Raw genomic sequence first — 19831 nt, forward strand, 5'->3', positions numbered from 1 at the left:
CTGGTGTTTGTCGGTTGTAACCCGGATCTCAGCCTTGAGCAACAGAGAGCTGGAAAAACAAGAATAAAGGTGTTATAATGAGTGACGGATCAGAAAACACAACATGATCAAAATGTAATAGTTGTCAACCAATCGATGAATCCTCGAGGCCCTTCTCTGGTGCACCATGAGGCTCAGTTTGAAACATGTTTGCACAGATGCAAAAAAAACAAAACAAAAAGCAGCTTCACCACCGAAACCAATTTTGCTTTGATTACTGCAAACTTTCCGTCCACATTTTTTGGACTTGGCTCAGCTTTGTTCGTTGCGCCTCAATACATCATCATCATCTGACCATCTGTAACCGGTCAGTTCATGAGATTGGATGCATTTTCACGTGTTTCCAGTTTTTCTTCATGTGCGAGTCTTCTGACCGACACATGTGTGAATCTTGGACCGGCTGGGAAACATGCAGGAGTGAAAGTAACTGAAATGTTGGGGTGAAACCTGAGGACTTGACAAGCAAGTAATGAAGGATTTTAAGTGATTGAGAGTCATTAAAAAGTCCTGGATCCTCCTCACATGCCGGACACCTTCTTGAGTTAACGTAACGCTCCATGTTCAGTCGTTCTTACCCTTTGGGAGCAAAGAGAACCTGAGAATCCGTTCCGGCAGGCGCAGACGTTCGGTCGGACACATCGACTGCCGTAGAGACACTTCTGTTCACAGAGAGCTGAGAAAACAAACGATAACTCAGCATCATGTGAATCAGCCAAGAGACCAAATTTCCACCAACCATTTTGTGCATTTTGTTGGGATACTCACGGATCTGACACAACATGCCTTGCCACCCTGGTGCACAGTGGCAGGTGTTTGCTCCCACACACTCTCCTCCATTTAGACACTTCTGCAGACAGCTGGCTGAGAGACAAAAGCAAGCAAGCCGATGAGCGACAGCTGTCAACTGTTGAAGGATAGCTTCAACAGATAAAGATTATCTGCCGTTAATCCTCTCTTCCCTGGTGTTTGGATGTCTTTTAGGTAACCGTTTCTTCAGCAGCGTCTTGCTGAGAAGAGCGAAGGTCAGCCCCATAAAACCCTGCAGACATTACAGCTGATGGTTTCCATATGGGAGGCGCCTTTGTGGAAGCATCCGTCAGCAGAGACTGGAGACGCTGGACGGTGTCACCGAGCCTGTTTCTGCTTCAGTTTGAGCTCTACAGAGATGATGAAAAGCTCTGACGTTCTCGTATGATCGTCTGACTGTAAGGTCAGACCTCCTCTCCTGACTCAGGTTTTGATATTAAATCCATGTGGGGCTGTGGTTAAGTGAAGGGTGAACGATCTGAAGATTTTAGATCATGTAGAAACTGTGGTATTTAAAGTGCTTCTGTCGCCAAGATTCACATGACCTCACTGACGAGCAGATCTTATGTCAACATACCAATGAAGCAATGTAGCAACAATTTACATGACTTTACTTTGGTTAATTTATGAATTTATGACTTTATTGTAAACAACGAAAAATTGACGCTAATTTTGATTAGCGATTAATTGTTTACACTTTCTGATTTCAGCTTCTCCAAAGTGAGGATTTCTCTGTTTTTCTCTATTTTATAGATTTTGCATCAAACAACTATATTTGAAAATGTGCCCTCTTATGATGCACATTTTTCACTAGTTTTTGATGTTTTATGAACCTAACAGTTGAACTGCTTGGCAGTCTTATGATTAATGCTTCTAAGCGTATTTTGTTGGCGAGATGATTTCTGGAGAGACTGACTTCACTAATCAAGACCAACTGGGAAGTCATCCATTTCTTCTTGGACTACCGTTTTGGCATTACAGCCATCACCATTTAGTTTTTTGGGGGCCAGAAGTGACCACACGTATTTGGACAAGAGGGTGGAGAATAACTACAGCATTGGACGCTACAACCAAACAAATAATGAATGTCTCAGAAGTAGTGACGAAATAAAAGTAGTGGCACAAAGAGAGGATGTTGGGATCCTAAAAAGCTTCTGACCTTGACTCTTGGCGCTGCTGTTCCCGTTCTGTCTTCTACCAACAGTCATCAATGTTTTTTTTTAATTGTGGCAGCAATCTGTAGTCATTAATTCTTAATTTGGCATTACAGCAATCACCATCTTGCTTTTTTGGAGCCAGAAGTGACCATATTTGGCCAAGAGGGTCTGAGAACCCGAGGACACATCGCTGTAGTAGCGACTTGTCAATCACAAGGTTGCCACGCCTTAAATCACAGCCTGCTTTATCATCTATTTTACTCTAAGTGGGACTTTAATTCACAAACTGAACATGATGCGGTGTTGAAGAAGACTTGAAACTAAAGATTGAGAACATAAACTCATTAGAAAACTGTTAACTGAGGTAATAAATCAAGTGAGAAGTAGGATCATTTTCTCAAAAGCTTACATACAAGCGATCTTCTTTTTGAAACCAGAAAACAGTAGAGTCGCCCCCATACATCAGTGGCTTAGATTTTAGGTGGTGTGACTTTGTACTTTATAGAGGGAAGGAAAAGCAGATGTTTTCAGGTGTTCACACTGATGCATCGTGGGATCCAACAAGGTGGTCTTGAGGATGATGATTCAGTTCAGATTCTTGGATCAAGGCACTTACGTTTATCACATCTCTTTCCTCGCCAACCTGACGGACAATCGCAAACATCTGGACCGACACACCTGCCGCCGTTCATACACATGGGTTCACACACACCTGCAAACAGAGAGAGAGAGAGAAATTGTAGGAGACTGTTTCCAAGTATCCTTATTAAACAACATTGAAGAGGAGGAGGAGGATAAGGACGTGTGGAGAAGAAGAGAGCCAAGGATGAAGAAGAAGGACATCACGATGCCAAAGTAAAGAAGCTCAAGGAAGACGTGAGGAAGCAGGAATCAAGAGGAGGATGATGACAAGTGGAGGAAAGGGATTAAAACGTCATGATTGAGGTAACGCCACAGAAGGAACAAAGAAATTCAAAGAAAATTAGACAAGAACAACTAACTTTTCTCGCATCGCCTCCCGGTGTATCCCTGCAGACAGGAGCAGACGTTGTTTCTCATGCACAGACCGCCGTTCTTACAGGGAGGACTGCACACAGCTGGAGGAGGACAAAGAATAACTCAATGAATGCTTGAATTGATGTTTTACTTATTGACTGATTGATGTCTGAAGTTGTAGATTTACCGTTCTGACACTGGGCACCGTAGAAACCGTGAGGACACTCGCAAATATTCGGCCGAACACACGAACCTCCATTTAGGCAGACAGGAGAGCAGAGAGCTGAAGAAAGAGAGATGAAAGCATCGGCGTTGAGAGGTCACAAACACCAAAACACTCATGAATGATATACACAATGGAATCCAGCATTTTGGTCTCAACGAAGCTGTTGAACTCCATACTGTGAGTCGGCTCCCAGTTTTGGGACCCCACAAATGTAGAAAAACTAGATCCACACTCACCGGTCTCACAGGACGGTCCAGTCCACCCTGACGGACACCAACATTCGTCTGGAGACACACACTGGCCTCCGTTGTGACAGTGACGGCTACACACCACTGCAATCAACAAAAAACAACAACAATATTTATCACGATCATGATGAAAGCGATCAACTTTTTCCAGTAAATATCGATAAAAAGATGAAATGTGAACTTACTGGTCTCACATCGAGGTCCAACAAACCCATAAGGACAAGAACAAGTCTGCAATCCAACACAGGTGCCTCCGTTTTCACACGGTAACCTGCACAGAGCTGCAGAGATACATTTCAATTAGTTCTACATTTATTATCGTACCCCATATTTTTGAAGACATCTGTGACTGGATTAACCGGGACAAAGGAGGCGAGCTTTACCTTCCTGGCAGGTTTCTCCATGAAAACCTTTGAGACACTGACACACACCCGGAGCGATGCAAACACCGCTGTTCATACAATTCGGTTCACAGATTGCTGAGAAGAAATATAAAAACAAATGAATACACAGAGAGAGATAATGACTTAAAGAATTTATGTAAGACATTTATTTGTTTACCTGTCAGACAGTCGAATCCAGTGTATCCTGGTTTGCAGCGGCATGTATTTGGTGCAGCACACTCCATGTTCCTGCCACATGTATGTCTGCAAACAGCTTGAAAACAGACGTTTGTACTGTTAAACCTGTATACAGCTTTCCATTTCAATCCGCACAGCACTAGTGAACAGCCTGTCAGGCCTTACCTCGACATGCCCGTCCATCTCCAGTGTATCCTACTGGACACCTCCCACAGTGGTAACCCCCATCCATCACTGGCTCACACAGGACTCCAGGAAAACATGGCCGGTCGGCGCAGGTCGTCACATGCACTGTCGTGCCAGTCCTATCCACTGGCTGGAATGAGGTAGTTTTTTGCAGCAGGGGGCTGCTGTAGACAGTCTTGCCAGGAGCTGTGAAGGTCAAAGCTGGGACCACCTGCAAAATCTCTGACCCTTCAGATCCAGGCTCAGCCTCATCTCCATCTGCAGAGAACTCTGACTCAGACAGCGAGTAGGACAGAGCGGTGAGGGCAGCTGTAAGAGGGAGGGCCGGTCTTGGAGGGGTCCACGGTTTGGACTGAGTGGATGCCACATGGTGAAGCTGGGGCTGGGTTGTCTGTTTGGCAGACTGAGTGGAGAGGTGAGGACTGGACAGTGTTACCTTGGAAGGTGTGGTGCCAGTTGATGCTCCTTCAGACTGCTGGGAGATAATCGTAGAATGAAAGAAGGAAGATGTTTTTATGTCCACTTGACACACAAAACAGAAATGGTGAACTCACCTTGTAGACCGTCACATGGGGAACTGTAAACTCTCTGGAGAAAGTCGTGCTAGATCTGGCGTATGTCCTGAGGTTTACACCTTGGCGGGTGATGTAAGTGTTTGCACTGATTGACGTTCTTGGAAAATCTCTTGAAGCAGTGACCGCCTCTCTCCTCCCTGTCCCGCCTCCCCTCCCTGAGGCGGGAACCTGCTGTGGTGTATTATCCCGGTTCGCTCTTGTGACAGACAGGGACAGGTGTTTGATGCTGTGCCTGGTGGGAAGGTTGGGCAGGTGGAGCTGGGAGACTTTGCTGCTGCTTCCCTGAGCGGATCGGCTGGTCTTAATGACCGTCTGCTGCTGAGGAAGGTGATTGGATGCTGAGGGAAGACAGGAGGTGACATCAGTGCCTTAGACAAATCGACCCCAAGTAACCAACTACTTCTAAGGACTACGGCGCATTTCATACTCTAGTGTAGGGAACTTTTATTGGGTCTGTCCTGCTCTTTCCGGACTTGGGAAAGGAATCTGTTTATATGCCATGTTGCTGAGGAAGAGCGTGCAACCAGACCTTGGATGAATAAAATCTGAAGAGAAAATTTACAGTCACTAAATCGATGAAACACTTTAAATGATTCATGTCTTGTTTTGAGTCTGAGTGACTCATCTGCATAAACACTTTGTCCCAGACAGACCGATCTACAGTAAAGGGATCAAAGTTGGAATGAAACTGTCCCTTCTGTGTCGTTAGGACCCCCCTCTCCTTTCATGAGAAAATAACATTAAGCAAACTCAGTCACAACTTTGCGGCTGGGCACTGAGTCAAAAAGCCAAGTACCAATGGTGGTGCTCTGGTTTCTAAGTACTTTAACTGATTTATCTGCTGCAATAAATGCCATTCCTTCCACCAAGAAAAACACATAAAAATAAAACAACATCAGGGAAACCATCATAACAACAAATTTGAAGATCTTTAAAGTAGCCCACAATGTTTTTTATCCCCAACAATCACACGGAAAAGTCTCTTTAGGCCGAGTCAAGTACTCTTCCATAGATCTCCAGTATGTTTCAGCTTTAGAGGTGCTTTAAAACAATGAAAGGTTTTAGAGCCTTTTCTTACAAAACGGCAAAGTCCTTACCAGCTTTGGCGTTCTTCATGCAGACACGTCCGTTGCCATAAAGGCCAGGTGGGCAACGGCCACAGACGTAACCGACATGTGGCGGCCTGCGGTTGATGCATTGAACCCCGGGGAAGCAGGGTCTGCTGGCACATGTAGCCGAGACATTCACTGCCAAAGTCCTACCAGATCCTGAGAGACACAAACTATAATGAGAACCCTTCTAAGCTTCCATTACTTTTTCCTAGAGCATCATCTTTTGAAACTGAAGGTCACTGATAAAGCTGCCGTATTTGACGAGTTGGGAGTGAGAACATGTTGTTGAGTCTCATTCCCAGGTCGTCGAACACTGACGCTTTGGGTTAACAAGACTCAACAGTTAACTATCTTTCTAAAGAATCACCTACTCCACCCTAGGTTTCCCAATGTACTGCAGCTCTGTACAGATATAATGGAGCTTCCAAAAAAGTCTTCTCTTTCAAGTTTACTCATCCTATTCTTACATTTTCATCTGAAAATGCCCCGAAATAGGCTCATCAAGTGCACTACAACCCAGTAAAGTTTGGTAGAGATGGTTGGAAATGTTGGGCTTACCTGAAGCTGGTTTTCCATTTCCCAAAGGCAGGGTGACAGTGGATGTCTTGGCAATAGTGTCGCTGATTTTTGGTGGATCAGGCCTAACTTGGTCCAGTCTTACCCCTGAGATGTTCTTGAAAGTGCCTGTGGATGGGTCAAGTTTAATTCCGTGGTTCGGTCTCAAAACATCGGTCTTTGCTTGAGAAACAATTGGTGTAACCGCTGTGATGCTCCTGTTAGTTTCCGTCGTAGAGAGCACTGGACTCTGGCTTATTCCTGGAATTCTCCTCAAAGTGGTGGTCTTAGGTTTTAATCGGGTTGGGTCAATCCTTGGAAACGGCTTCCCAACCTCAGCCCTCGTCTGCGGGGAACTACCACTTGAGGTCTTCCGGAAAGTGTCTGGCTTTATTTTGGGTGGCTGCAGCAGAACATCTGGTATCTTGTAGACAGTCGTACGAGGAGCAGATGTGGGAGAGATGGGGACTGGCCTGACGACTGCTGTAGGATGAAAGACACAGATTTTTTTTTTTTTATATTTTGGACGACTTTATCTGATTCTTTAACTTCCTATTGAATTTCTAGATCACCCACTCTGAAATAAACCAACTGCACAGAGGTAAGGGATTGAAGACTGTCGCCCGGAAGGTTCAGAAGGTTGTTTTTTATGAGACAGACGCCCAGCAAGAGACGAGACTTTGGAACGAGTTTGTGTAAAGATCTCAACGAGGCATGATTACCACTCACAGCCTATCAACACATTTACAAGCCACGAGCGAAGCAGGAAACAGTCAGTGATTCGTGACGACAGACTGCAGACATGACTGCAACCTGAATCTGATTTATGCTGCATTAGCGCTGTCAACAGTGCATTTCTTGCTTGACTCTAAATCAGCCGAAGCAGATGAAACTTTTTCAGTTTCGACATCGCGACTCTCATCTGTTTATACTTTTTTAGAGCTGAATTTACTTACGCCTGATTGATTTGTCAAACGTCAATTGTACTTTTTGAAGTTTCTTTCTTCTGATCCATTTGTAGATTTGTAGAGATATGTTCTTTGTATTGCAATGTAATTATAATTATCTTTAATAGCACATGGATTGCACTTCTGTTCTTACTGTGATCCTTCATTTACTGATTCTAGTTTGGGTTTTCTTCTCTCTTCGTCGTCGTCTCTTCTCTGTCTTCAGTTTGAGACACTTGCTTGTGATTAAGGGCTGTACTGGCAATAAATCAAGATGTCTTCATCCCTCTGTTTTAGACACGACTCGTCTGCTTTTGACTGCAGGCCCGATCGCAACAGGGAACAGCAGAAAAAAGACCACAAGAGACGAGGAAAACCCTTCGCCACAGCTTGCTTTGCGTCCAGAACATTTAAGATTTAAGAACTTCACAGTGTGACCCCTGGTGCAGCTCCTGTTGGCCCCTGACACACAAAGTTGTGTATCTTTTGCACCGAACTGAAAGAGGGGGTCAAATAAGTCAAACCAAATTCCCTTTGCGCGAGAAGATCAGAAGACTGATGAATATGCAGTTAAACAAAGCGGATGAGGGAATCCAAGGCTCTGTCCTCATGAGTATCCTTTTACAAAGTTCCATAAAAATGACAAACATTGTATAACTGACTGTAACTTAAGATATGTGCATTGCCGTGAGCCAGTTCTTCCATTAGGGATAATAATGTCTTGAGGCAGACAACTTGATTTGATTTTCAGCTGCTCAGATGCCAGGTTTTGACATTCTTTGTTTACTCAAAGGACAACAATGGAAATGTGATGTAGAAGGTCCTCATGTAAAAGCAAACACTGATGATGATTTGCAAATGCTATTCAGCCAAGGTTTGATTTAAAGCCATTTATTACCAACTTAAAATAGACCTGTGGCACCAAGCTGCTCAACTCAAAATGAAGTCCATGAAGTGAGTCAACATTTTAAAGCTTTTCTTAGGCTGGAGAAACAAGTTCTGCATTTAACTGGCAAGCAACTCAAAAACAACTTAAAGTTAATCTGTTGCCTTTGATTACCTCTTTATGGTTATATTTTCATATGGGTCCACTTGTTTGTTTGTGTGTCTGTTTATGTTAGTTGTAGTAGTGGATAGAAATTAAAGAAAATGTTGACAAATGCCCCATCTCATGTTAAAGCAAGTGGATGTTAAGCAATTCATGGATCTGTCTCTTTATCCGGATCGCACCAAAGGTTAATGGGGTCTATTCAGGTTTTGTGTAATCCTGCTGACCAACCAACCAACCAACTAACCAACCAACTAACTAACTATAGCCCTCAGTCAGAAAGTCTGTCATTTATACAGCCTTTTCTTCAGCTTCTGGGAGACTGTTGCGTGCCTGAAGCTGCTTCACAGTGAACACAGGAGCTACCACTTTTATGAATCTCAGGCGTTTCAGTATTACAACTGTTAGTGTCGTGTTTACTGTGTGGATTTCACATCCATACACATGAATATACACAACTGAACGATTAAGCTTGGCAGGAAGCAGGTTTTCCTCCCACAGCGTCAGTGTTTTCAAAGCATTAACTCCAGTTAGCGTTCGCTGCTACACAAAGTGAGCACATGGAGGGAGGCAGTGGTATCAGCTGCCATCAGCCATCTGGTTTCCATTCAGCACAAGTACTGCATCCCTGCTGAGTGTTCCTTAGAGACGCTTGACTGCGATGAACAAATTCACCTTCACAGTCTGGGCAGTTTGCTGATGCTCTGATCCAAAGTGATTTACTTGGTAATCTTCAAATGTTTTTGGAGTTGCGTGGAAATAATCACAAAGAATATTGGAGCCAACATCACAACCTCCAACAGATGATCATATATGATAGTAGATTTTTTATTATGTGAGACCTAAGAATTCGCAATTTCAAAGAACATCAGTATCTGATAAACTCATGGCTTTTAATGGGATCCAGGTTTGGGGATAGGAGCTATGTCATCATGTACAGGTAGTCTTGAATGTGTACAGTGTATTTTCTATAGGAATTTCCATTATTGTACCAGTCTTTTTCTTTTTGTCAAATAAAAAAAGAAAGAAAGAAAGTAAAAACAACAACCTGGCTGATTTATTTCTCTATTATTTTCAATAGTTTTAGAATAATAATGATTAATTTATTGCAATTTATAAATCGTAATGTCCTAGGATCCAGTGAAAATGTACTTTTGATCAAAAACTGAATCAAATCTAGCTTTATTGAATAAGACAGAGTATGAAGTATTACGATTTTACAGTGTAATTTTACCAATCTGTTCATTTTTTATCATCTCAGAAACCTGTGGAGGGTAAAAAAAGTTATCATTTTATTCGCATGATGTAGTGATCAGGCTGTTTTATGGTCTTTGGCTTTCAGATCTCACGACTGGACGCCAGATTTGGCAAACCTGTTACTGGATATCTGCAAAGCATTTACAAAAGTCCATGCTTTGTAGGTATTTAAGGTATTTAGGTTTTTGGTTTAAGTCACTGTGGAAGACACACACGCCTTACTAATGCTTACCTGTACATGTCGTCCCATTCCCCATCATGCCTTTAGGGCACGGGCCGCAGCCATAAGAGCCAAAGCTGTTGAAGCACTGGACTCCTTGGAAACAAGGCTGCCTTTCACACTCATTGATATCTTCCAGGCACGTTATGCCTGCCAAAAACACACACACAGGAAACGGTTTCTACGATCATAAACCATAACTGAGATTGATCTACTACACCTGGAAACATGTGAGGCCAGATGATCCAGACAGAGGTAAACTGAATCTTCTTCTTGTGAGTTTTCTATATCAAGAGCTGTATTTTCTGTGAATTGCAGCAGATGGATTTGAAGGACTTTTATTAAATCTTACCTCTCAGCCCTGCAGGACACTCGCATCTGTACCCACTGGCTGTGTTAATGCACTTTCCGACTGAGCACGGAGCTGACAAACACTCGTCTACGTCCTCGTCGCAGAGGTCACCCTGCTTCCCCTCAGGACATACACACAGGTACTTCCCACTGCCAGCAGGGAAGTTGACATCCGTCACACATGTACCTCCATGCTGACACCCACATGGCACCACATCAATCTGTATTACAGATGGAAGAGAGAGATGCTGCTGAGGCTTATATTTTTAATTGCTTCATGTATGATATTTAACATATTTAAATTAACAGGGATGCTTCTTTATAATTCATAAGCACCTGCTGGTGACAATATTTAGCTGCCCACATATGCAAGCAGTACTGTGCTGTGAGTGTTAATGTCTCCTTAAAAAATTCACACCACATTTCCCATAAATCCTTGAGCTTCCTGTACCATTCCCTGTTCACTAGTCAGTGAACAGCAGTAATTTTGCTGTTCTTACTAACTGTTGCTCACTGACTGAGTTACTGTTGCTCACAGGATTTAATTTCCCCTAACAGGAACCTAATTAGCTGTAAAATAATACTTTTAGTTTATCTGCTCTGCGCTCTCCTTCTACTCTACCTCCACGGTGACGGTGCTCTGGGCGTTGCACTCGTCCGACAGCATGAAGCGGAAGGAGCGGCTCGATTGTCGTCCCTCCTCCTCAGGAACCGACGGGACCCTCCAGATGAGGAGGCCGGCAGGGGAGAGGACAGCCTCCTTCGGCCCCTCCTCCAGCTGGAAGAGGAGCGCTGAACCCTCCGGGTCTGATGCTGCAAACTGGAAGACGAAGTTCTCCCCGGCAAATGTCCGCAGGTCGCTTTGCGGTCGGTGGAAGGCCGGCGGCTCGTTGACTGAAGAGAGAGGAGGGAAGTAGCAATGAGTTGATTCCAAGAGCTATGCAGGCAACAACACTTGCTCATGTTTTTCCCACCTTCTTATTTACTATTACATCTACAACTTCACGTCTTTGTGTTTTGGTGACAGACTCCACTTCTTGTCCTGAAATAAACTCTTTACAAGTTGGCGAAAACACTCCTCCAGGCTGTTCCTGGAAGGATCATTGTAAACACACATGTCCGTGGCTCGAGGGGTTTCCAGCTTGTCTTTCCAAGTGAAGCTCTCAACGGCCATTTCAACAGGATCATGTAGCATCCACTACTGAGATCACGCTTCCCCCACAGATGTTTAATCGGAAGAAAGTAATGATAATCCCAGGAAACACCTGCTCAGCATGATAGTCATATGTTAAGTTACTGACAAGAGAACACTTGCTGATTAAGAGGATTATTATGATTACTGAATTCCAAACCTAACTGTCTAGAAACAAGTTAAAAGTCTGGCATTGTGGTGAGATATTCCCACTTGCATCCAACATGAATCAACCAGGCTTTTACAGCCTCACTGTTACAACTGACGTGTGGTTTCTTGAGTCTAAGTAAGGATGATTGTCATTCTGCGTAGCTGTGCTAATCAACCATGTGATGTACCCCCTCTGCTCTCTCTCGCAGTGGTTAAGCGACAGGTCAGGGCACGCTGGGAAACTTAAACATCCGCTCCTTTGATCTGCTGATGGTGACAAACAGGACCACAGTTGGACAGCTACCACACTAACAGACCATTTCCACTGTGAGGTAAACACTGTTTTAACTGTTGTTCATCACAAACACCTCTGATCTCTCAGTCAGTTTGTGAATTAATGAACAAAAGTCGTACAAAATCAATGATAGCACCAGATTAGGGTCTTGATCTTATATCAGCCAAAGACAATATGTGAAAACCCAAACTGTATGCCCATGTATGATTTTTGACACCATGTGTCTTAATCTGTATTTCCACCAGATGTTGGCTGAATTTTGATATTTTGGTGAACTTTTCCTTTAAGATTAGATAATCCCTTATTGATTCCCAAGAGTAAAATTATCTCTTCATTGAAACTAAGGCGCCAAGCCGAAACCATGAAAAGTACCACTAGACTACCACTACTACTATAATACACAGAAAGGTTACAGGACGCACTTGTCAACATATTTTTGGCTATATATTGTAAAGCAAATTTGTACTTTCTAATTAAAAGTGTCAGGCAGGTTATCTCATTATTTTGAAGATGGTTGTGTTTGGAAAAAAGCTTCTCTTTTCGTAGGATGAGATACGTAATAAGTTGTTTGTACCTTGGTTGACAGACCAGATGAATTTGGAGGTGTCCGGGTCACAGAGGAGGCAGGGGCTGCTGGGATTGGAGTCTCCTTCTGTGAAACACATCCCGTCGATGTTACATGTCCTCTCCTGGCAACCAGAGACACAACAAAAAGGACAAGGTTTGTTTGTGTACTCATATTTACAGTGTTTTTTAAAATGTTGACATGTTGGGGCAGCTTTACAACCGTATAAAACATATTTTTTCCCAGCTGTTTGTTTTCCTTGTGTGGTTTTCTCCGGGGTGTCAGGTAAGTATCAGGAAATCAGCTTTAAATACACCGTCTGCTCCGTCTCTGCAGAAGTTAATTCAATTTAGCTCGGCTCTGGCAGACACATGCAAATGCGTTCACTCTAAATTGTTTGTAAGGTTACTTGTTGTCCTGTCTCCAGTCCCATAAAAAGCTGTTCCGGTAACAACACACCCCCCTCTGTACCTTTTTTTGAAAAAGGTTTTTTTTTTTGCCAGCTGTTGACTCTGGATTAGTCATCCAACAGCTACAAGTTGTTCAGAGCGTGGATTCTGCAGCTCTAACAGAGCATATTAAACGTTTCCCCACACTTTTCCTCTAAACACCCACTGAATCACATCTGTCTCCTGCAATCAAATTTCAAACACTCCAGTGTTTGATCACTGTCCTCCTTTAAAAAAAAAAAACTGTCTGTGTCTGACACACCAAACAACAGTTCTTGGTTTCTTCTAACGATGACGAGGATCTTTTCCTCTCTCAACCACATACTTTTAATCACTTAAAGGTGAAGTATGTGAGAATTGGCGTCTTTGCGAATTTATTCTCAAAAGAAATATGGCGCAGTGTATCACCAGAAAAACAGCTAACTGTTACCTATGTAGCTACCGTCAGCTACTTAGCTAAGTTAGCTGTGCAGCTAGCAATCCAGACTGAGAGCTCAGAGAGAGTTGGTGTTTATATGGTTTGTTTAATGGCATATGGCTAGCACAGGAGCTTTGGACTGAGACAGGCTGTAGCTAGCTGGTTAGCATAATGTTGAAATTGTTAATTTGTTACATTGTGTTAATAATTTTTGTTATTTTTTTCATGTTTCCACCTAAAATTTGTACATGTTGCACCTCTAACTAGGAAAAAAAGTACTGCAGGGTTGAATAGTCAGAAAAATGTACTTCCTGTGTTTTGTCCTTAATAGCAGTCCTTGACTCTGATAGAAAGCGTCATGAAGTCAAGAAAAGATGTCGAGGCGGTAAAATAAAGCAGATCTGGCAGTACAAATGGGGACGCAGGACAGAAACTTATAAAAGTACTGAGACCTGAACACAAAGAAACGTTAACACAGGCTTATTTGGGGGGGAAAGGGGGTTTGTCGGTAAAAAGCGATCGCAAGAAGTCTCAAAGTGCTGAATAAAAAAAAAATATCCCCATTAGAAACTTCCAGATCATTTCAGTTAAGAAATCTTTCCAAACAAAAAAGAGTATTCGACCACAACATGCATTTGTCTTCCTCCTACAAAAAAAAAAAAACGCTCTCATGGGTCATTTTGTTGGGTCGTTTTATTGGTGAGTTACCTTTAACTTACAGAGTCCTGAGCGCGACGCCTCGCAGACCTGGCAAACGCCATCATAGATCGTCAGCACCTTGGCCTGGCTGTACTGGGAGCCATCATTGGTTACCTGGAACAGGAGGGAGCTGACACTGAAAAACACTTCTAAAAATGGTCACAAACAAAAACAAACACTAAAAGACTCTTTAGAGACCTTGATCTCCCAGCGTGCATACGGTTTGTCATCCATCATGAAGTCTTCTGTGTTGACGGCAGTGTTGCTCAGGGATGGTACAGCACAGTCCAAAGCCTTCGAGCTGAGGAAGGTGGCTTTGGTTCTCTGTTTTTCTCCTGGAACCCAAACTCCGTTCATGTACTGTGGAGGTGGATCAACACAGTTCAGAGAAAATATTTGGAAAAAATCAGCTGTACTTTTGACTTTGCCTTTCCTCACCTTCAGTCTGGTGGCGTGGCAGCTGAGGTCCGAAGAGTCAATAAAGCCGAGGCCGAAGACTCGAATGTTGCGACAGTTGAAGGCTCGGATGTCGCACAGTCCACCGTTCTCCAAGTCTGTTATCTCTACTGGCTGGCCTATTGGAGGAAAGTTTGTTTGTTTGTTCATGAGCACATTACAAGCTAATCAAATGAAAGCTCCACATTCAGGGGATGATTGATGAGTTCATGGACCAAGGTAGAAGGAGATAAGATTAACAGCTGTTGTTCGTTGCACGTGCAGTTCAACTCTTTGAAGAAAGTTTGAGGTTAATAATCTGTTGCAGTATTTCTGCAAGTCAGCACTGTCTGAGAAAAAAGTCCACAAGTCCAAAGTGCCGATAGCTGCCATCTAGGTACACACATTAGAGCTTATCCAACACTCACCCAATTATTTATTTATTAGTTTATTAGGATCTAGATCAGCTAACGTCATGAAGCCAGCTAGTCCTCCTGGGGTCCTATTCACCTGAGTTGGCCCCCTTAGTCTACAACCTCTTCTCCAACATGAAGAAGAAGCTCAGTGGTTGCCTTTTGACAGTTATGATGACGTTATAGTTGCTGTGGACCACTTTCTGGAGGTCTAAGACACCAACTTCTACAAAGAAGGGATCTGTATTCTCTACAGCTGCTGGACTAAGGGTGTTAATCTATCTTCATGGGCTAGGTTTTCTGAAATTGACTCCATGAACCTTGTTGTGATCAATTCATAGCTTTATTCTGGATTTACCTGAGGAAAACATAGATGCACTATACTGAGGATGATTCTACAGTTGTACACTGTGGTAAGGCAGTGTAGTTTGAGCATAGTAAAATCATTTAATGATCTGCTAAACCCATTAAGGATGGGAACATCTGTCTCTTGATACTCACTGATGGCCAGGCTGCAGTCGTAGAAGCTGTAGCTGGGATAGCACTGGCAACCCCACTCTGTGCACTCTCCATTTCCGTTGCAAAAGTTGGGACAGCGCAGCGCTGTCACCACCTCCCTGGATGCTCCTTCTGGACCACCCACCTCCAACGCTCTCTGGGTCCGGTTTTCCAACAGCCTCCTCTCACACTCGTTCTCCAGGTATGGCAGCAGCGCCTCCTCCCAGCCCAGGTCGTCTTTGAGTTGCAGGTCCAAAATGCAGAGATCCACCGCCTCATCCAGGCGGCGTCCCAGCAGTCCTCGGCACACCGCACCAACGGTGGAGTTGGCCAAAGCTATCTGGCACACCTCCAGAGCTTTGGCCGAGGTGAGGCCACTTGGCGTGGGCCACTGAGGTTGCACCTCCGGACGGGCTTCCGCCAAATGATCCTCAGGGAAGAAGTATGCAAGGTTCTCCAGATCGGCCTGGCTGAGACTCTGAGCCGCAAAGACAGGCTGGAATTCAAACAAAGCCTGTCTCTTTGGCCTGTCAACAGACAGCAGAAGATCCTCCTGGAACTCACTGTCCAGTTCACTGTTTTTATTGTTCTCGCTGTGACGCTGAAGGTGCCTCCTCTCCAGAGGATGACTGTTAAAGTCAGACATATCCAGGATGCTTTCCTCTGTCTCTGGACTCTTGATGTATTCCACTGTTGTATCCATGAAAGGGAACACAGATGTGTAATCCACATTATTGTACGCTATGCAGTCGGAGTGAGCGGAAGGACTGTACGAGTCCCTCAACCCTCTGCCACTGTGATGAGAAGTGCTGTATCCTTTTTGGCACTGACAGAAAGGCCTCCTGAACTCCTCCACTGTCCCAGGAGGTGTCTTGTCGAATAAACTCTCACCTGGAGCTATCCTAGCACAGACACAAAGGAACAAAGAATCAAGAATCAATCATGAATTTAAAGCGAAACAAACACACTAATTGCTGCTGTGGACTGACCTCCAGGCCTCTATGAAGCGTTGCAGGTCATCGGGTGCAAAGGAGACACCATCAGAGCCGAGGAAGTCGTTGTTGCCGTTGCGGTCGAAGGTACCGCAGAGGCCTTGCGTGTTGCTGTAGTCAACGCTGGGCGCACGGACGGACAGACTCATCCCCCAATCTCCAACATCAGCCCTAACAAAGGCCCCGGAGGGAAAGATCAACTACAAGAGGAGAGTCACAATCCAGTAGCTAGTTAACAAAATCTCCTGATGCAAATTCTTTGCATTCTTGATCAAATTTCCTTCCAAGATGCCTCATGCAACTGACTCATGATTCAAGCAAACAGCATGTAAAGATTTTCCAAACAAATCTATACCAGTGTCAAAATGTTCGGATACCTACGGTGACCTTCTTCCCCTGGTGGGACTCCAGGACCCTGACCCGACTGCCCTCCCTGTCACCCACGTTCTTCAGGGTAAGCTGTGGCCTGGTTTCCTGCGGCTGACCATTGCACATGTCGAAAACAGCAATGTCGTTCCCCTCTCGCACCGCAACGCCACAGTTGCAGGCAACAGCGTAGTGTCGGCTGCCGCAGTCCCACTGACGAGAGTGGACCTCAAAGTCCCTGACGAGGCTCCGGTAAAGGAAGAAGGTGCCAGTCTGGTGGTTTTCATATCGCCTGATTGACAGAAGGATATCAAAATATGTCAATATCTGAGTTCATCTTGTGTTTTAATAGGGGTGTCACTATTTTGATTCTACATTGAAAACCGATGGATATTAGCTTTCAATTTTGATCATCGAAATCAACAACACTTTCAAAGACAGCACAGCTAGCTTAGTGGTAGCCTGCAGCCTCACTTATTCTGTTTGCAAGAAGATGATTAACATCCGGAGGAAACTCTGACATCATCTGAGATGTTTTTCTATTTCAGATGTTTTTTATTAATTTTGTTTAAGGAGATCTATCATTTCTCAGGGTGGTATTTTTTGTCGAACTCTTGAATCTTTATTTTCGGTGAATATTATTTCAACATGCCAAACCATAACCTGCAAAAAGACTACAGGTTAAAGTCAAAGTTGTAAGTATGCCTATCTTTACCTCCACCAAGGAGGTTATGTTTTTCGCTAGTGTCCGTTTGTTGGTTGATTGGTTTGTTAGCAGGATTACACAAAAACTACTGAACAGCTTTCCACAAAACTCGGATTTGGAGGATGGGTCCCAGAATAGATCCCATTTACTTTTGGTGCAGATCCACACAAAAATCCAGATCTAGCATTAAATATACTCATTTCATTTGATATCTAATCAGGCAGGAAATAAAACCAATGATCTATTCATCTTTACCAATCCAGATATGATAGTCTAACAATGGTAGAGCCGTCAGTGCAGAAATGTATTTAAATTGAAAATTAAATCGAACCATCCATAGATTTGGAGAATCGTGACACTCCTGTGCTTTAATGCCAAACTGAAGCTCAAACTCCCATTTGGAGTCTGCTGGGAACCGATTAGGAGGTAAATTACCTGCCGTCCAGGGTAATAACATGTGGGTCAGTCAGAGAGTAGCAGATGGAAGTGGGAACGTCCTGGACCGTGACCTGAGGGCAGAAGTCAGTCGAGCAAAGATTAGGGGGGGCTCCACCCGTTGACCCGCCGACCTTTGGCTTTGATGTTTTCACTAAACACAGATGGGAAAACTCCTCTGCAAGAGGCTCCTCAGAGACACAATGTCTGGAGGGCTGACATCATGTATTACGTAACGTAATAGCTTGTATGGATGCAAGTAATGACCACACTGAACAGCTCTCTTTAAACATCATGTCAAAGCCACACTTTTGGCACTAAACCTGAACCCTCCCCTTCATTTTAAAAAGCACTGTGTATATGTAAACAGTACGACAGAGAAACCTGCAATTACAGCCATCTTTTTAATCCTCTCTGATTACAGTAATATTTACATAATTATATCGCACTGCTTTTACTTTAAACTTCATTTATTTTTTTAACCCTGGTACCTTCTTAACTGATTCATGATACCCCTCCAGGACCACCTCCAATGCAGTTTGCATACCAACGGACCTTAATATCAAGGATCCATGGCACAACATTACTTTTAAAACATCCAAAAGGATCTCTATTACCACGAAGACCTCTTTTACTTATGGAATGGGTTCCTAAAGCTTCTTCAGTTTCTCCAAAACTATGAAAGAGGATTTAAAGTCGATAAATGGTCCAATTTTCTCTCCAAGATCTTCATCAAAGACAACTGGAAGTCCCTCAAGGATGACAGGAATCTCTTGGAGTATTTATTGATCCCCCTTGTGGGCCACAAAACCTGGACAAGGATCCCTTAAAGATCCAAAGAATACCCTCAAGAATAACTCAAACTTTTTCATAAAGCCCTTGAAAACCCTCAAGGATCTCTTCAACTCCCCAAAGGGACACTTTCGCTAAAATTTGGATGTTGAAACCTCTTTAAGGTGTTGTGAATCTCCATCAAAGACAATTGGAAGCCCATCTAGGATGAGGGAATCTCTTGATCCTTGTTGGGGACCACTAAAACCTGTACAAGGATCCCTTAAAGATCCCTAGAACACCCTCAAGAATAACTTGAACTTCCTCATTAACTCCTGGAAAACCCTGAAGGATCTCTTGAACTGCCCTCAAGGGACACTTTTCTCTACACTTTGGATGTTTCCAAATCAAATCCCATGAACTTCTGCATGGACAACACAGTATTAAAGTAAAATAGAGCTGACTTTGAATCAACTTTTCATCATAAATGAGAATCAAATAAACAAGATAACATCAGATTTATGCATGTTTATCCTTGAACATCCAAAGAACTCACTTTCAGGGACGTTGGGTTGTAGTTTCTCCAGAGTCTTGGTGCGCTGTGTCCGGGCAAAACACCGATCAGACTCGGCCGATTCCCGTCTCTGGTGAAATCGGTGACAGCTGTGACAAAAAACGCCGCCCGGCCGCAGCTGCCGTCACTGCAGGCATTAGGCCGGAGCTCCACCTGGCAGGCGGACAGCGCCACGTTAGAGGCCTCATGTCCAAGACTGTCTGTGGACGTCAACACAGGACTAAGTTAGTGTTAACGGACGATGCACAGCTGCCTGCAGAACTGTAATAATGTCTTTCTGAGCTGGCTTTGATGTGATGTACAGGGCAAGTCGGAGCAGAGAAGAAGAGCCAAAGAGTTTTCTGCACGAAATAGGAGTCTTCTCTGATCTTGTTGCATGTGATGACATTTGGATTTCTCAGGGATGACAGCATTAAAATGATCTTAAGGTCTCAATTTTCAGTTTCTCTAATTTGTGTTTTGAATATCATTGTCCAGTTACGGGGAGACACTACAGATGAAACACCATTTTTTCATGCACCAGCAAATTTAATGAACAATACGTTTTTTTCTCAGACTCTGTGCCAGA

General features: G+C 43.7%; 1 protein-coding gene across 1 annotated transcript in view; it reads right to left on the reverse strand.

The window, feature by feature from the left end:
• The window catches only part of LOC140991939 (von Willebrand factor D and EGF domain-containing protein), a 31159-nt gene continuing 11328 nt past the window's right edge, over nt 1–19831 (reverse strand). The window contains exons 8-33 of the mRNA XM_073462112.1: nt 19246–19463; nt 17919–17992; nt 16793–17069; nt 16409–16611; nt 15423–16321; nt 14512–14648; nt 14272–14433; nt 14083–14187; nt 12517–12631; nt 10928–11199; nt 10307–10526; nt 9967–10104; nt 6486–6611; nt 5913–6083; nt 4795–5153; nt 4220–4712; nt 4035–4130; nt 3857–3952; nt 3659–3754; nt 3462–3557; nt 3187–3282; nt 3005–3100; nt 2620–2715; nt 805–900; nt 615–712; nt 1–49 (exon numbers count right to left, since the gene is read on the reverse strand). Of these exons, the coding sequence (XP_073318213.1) occupies nt 29–49; nt 615–712; nt 805–900; nt 2620–2715; nt 3005–3100; nt 3187–3282; nt 3462–3557; nt 3659–3754; nt 3857–3952; nt 4035–4130; nt 4220–4712; nt 4795–5153; nt 5913–6083; nt 6486–6611; nt 9967–10104; nt 10307–10526; nt 10928–11199; nt 12517–12631; nt 14083–14187; nt 14272–14433; nt 14512–14648; nt 15423–16321; nt 16409–16611; nt 16793–17069; nt 17919–17992; nt 19246–19463 (4856 nt within the window). The 3' untranslated portion in view covers nt 1–28. The remainder of the gene's footprint in view (nt 50–614; nt 713–804; nt 901–2619; nt 2716–3004; nt 3101–3186; nt 3283–3461; nt 3558–3658; nt 3755–3856; nt 3953–4034; nt 4131–4219; nt 4713–4794; nt 5154–5912; nt 6084–6485; nt 6612–9966; nt 10105–10306; nt 10527–10927; nt 11200–12516; nt 12632–14082; nt 14188–14271; nt 14434–14511; nt 14649–15422; nt 16322–16408; nt 16612–16792; nt 17070–17918; nt 17993–19245; nt 19464–19831) is intronic.

The sequence above is a fragment of the Pagrus major genome, chromosome 24 (assembly GCF_040436345.1).
Source record: "Pagrus major chromosome 24, Pma_NU_1.0".
In the NCBI taxonomy this organism is placed as follows: domain Eukaryota; kingdom Metazoa; phylum Chordata; class Actinopteri; order Spariformes; family Sparidae; genus Pagrus; species Pagrus major.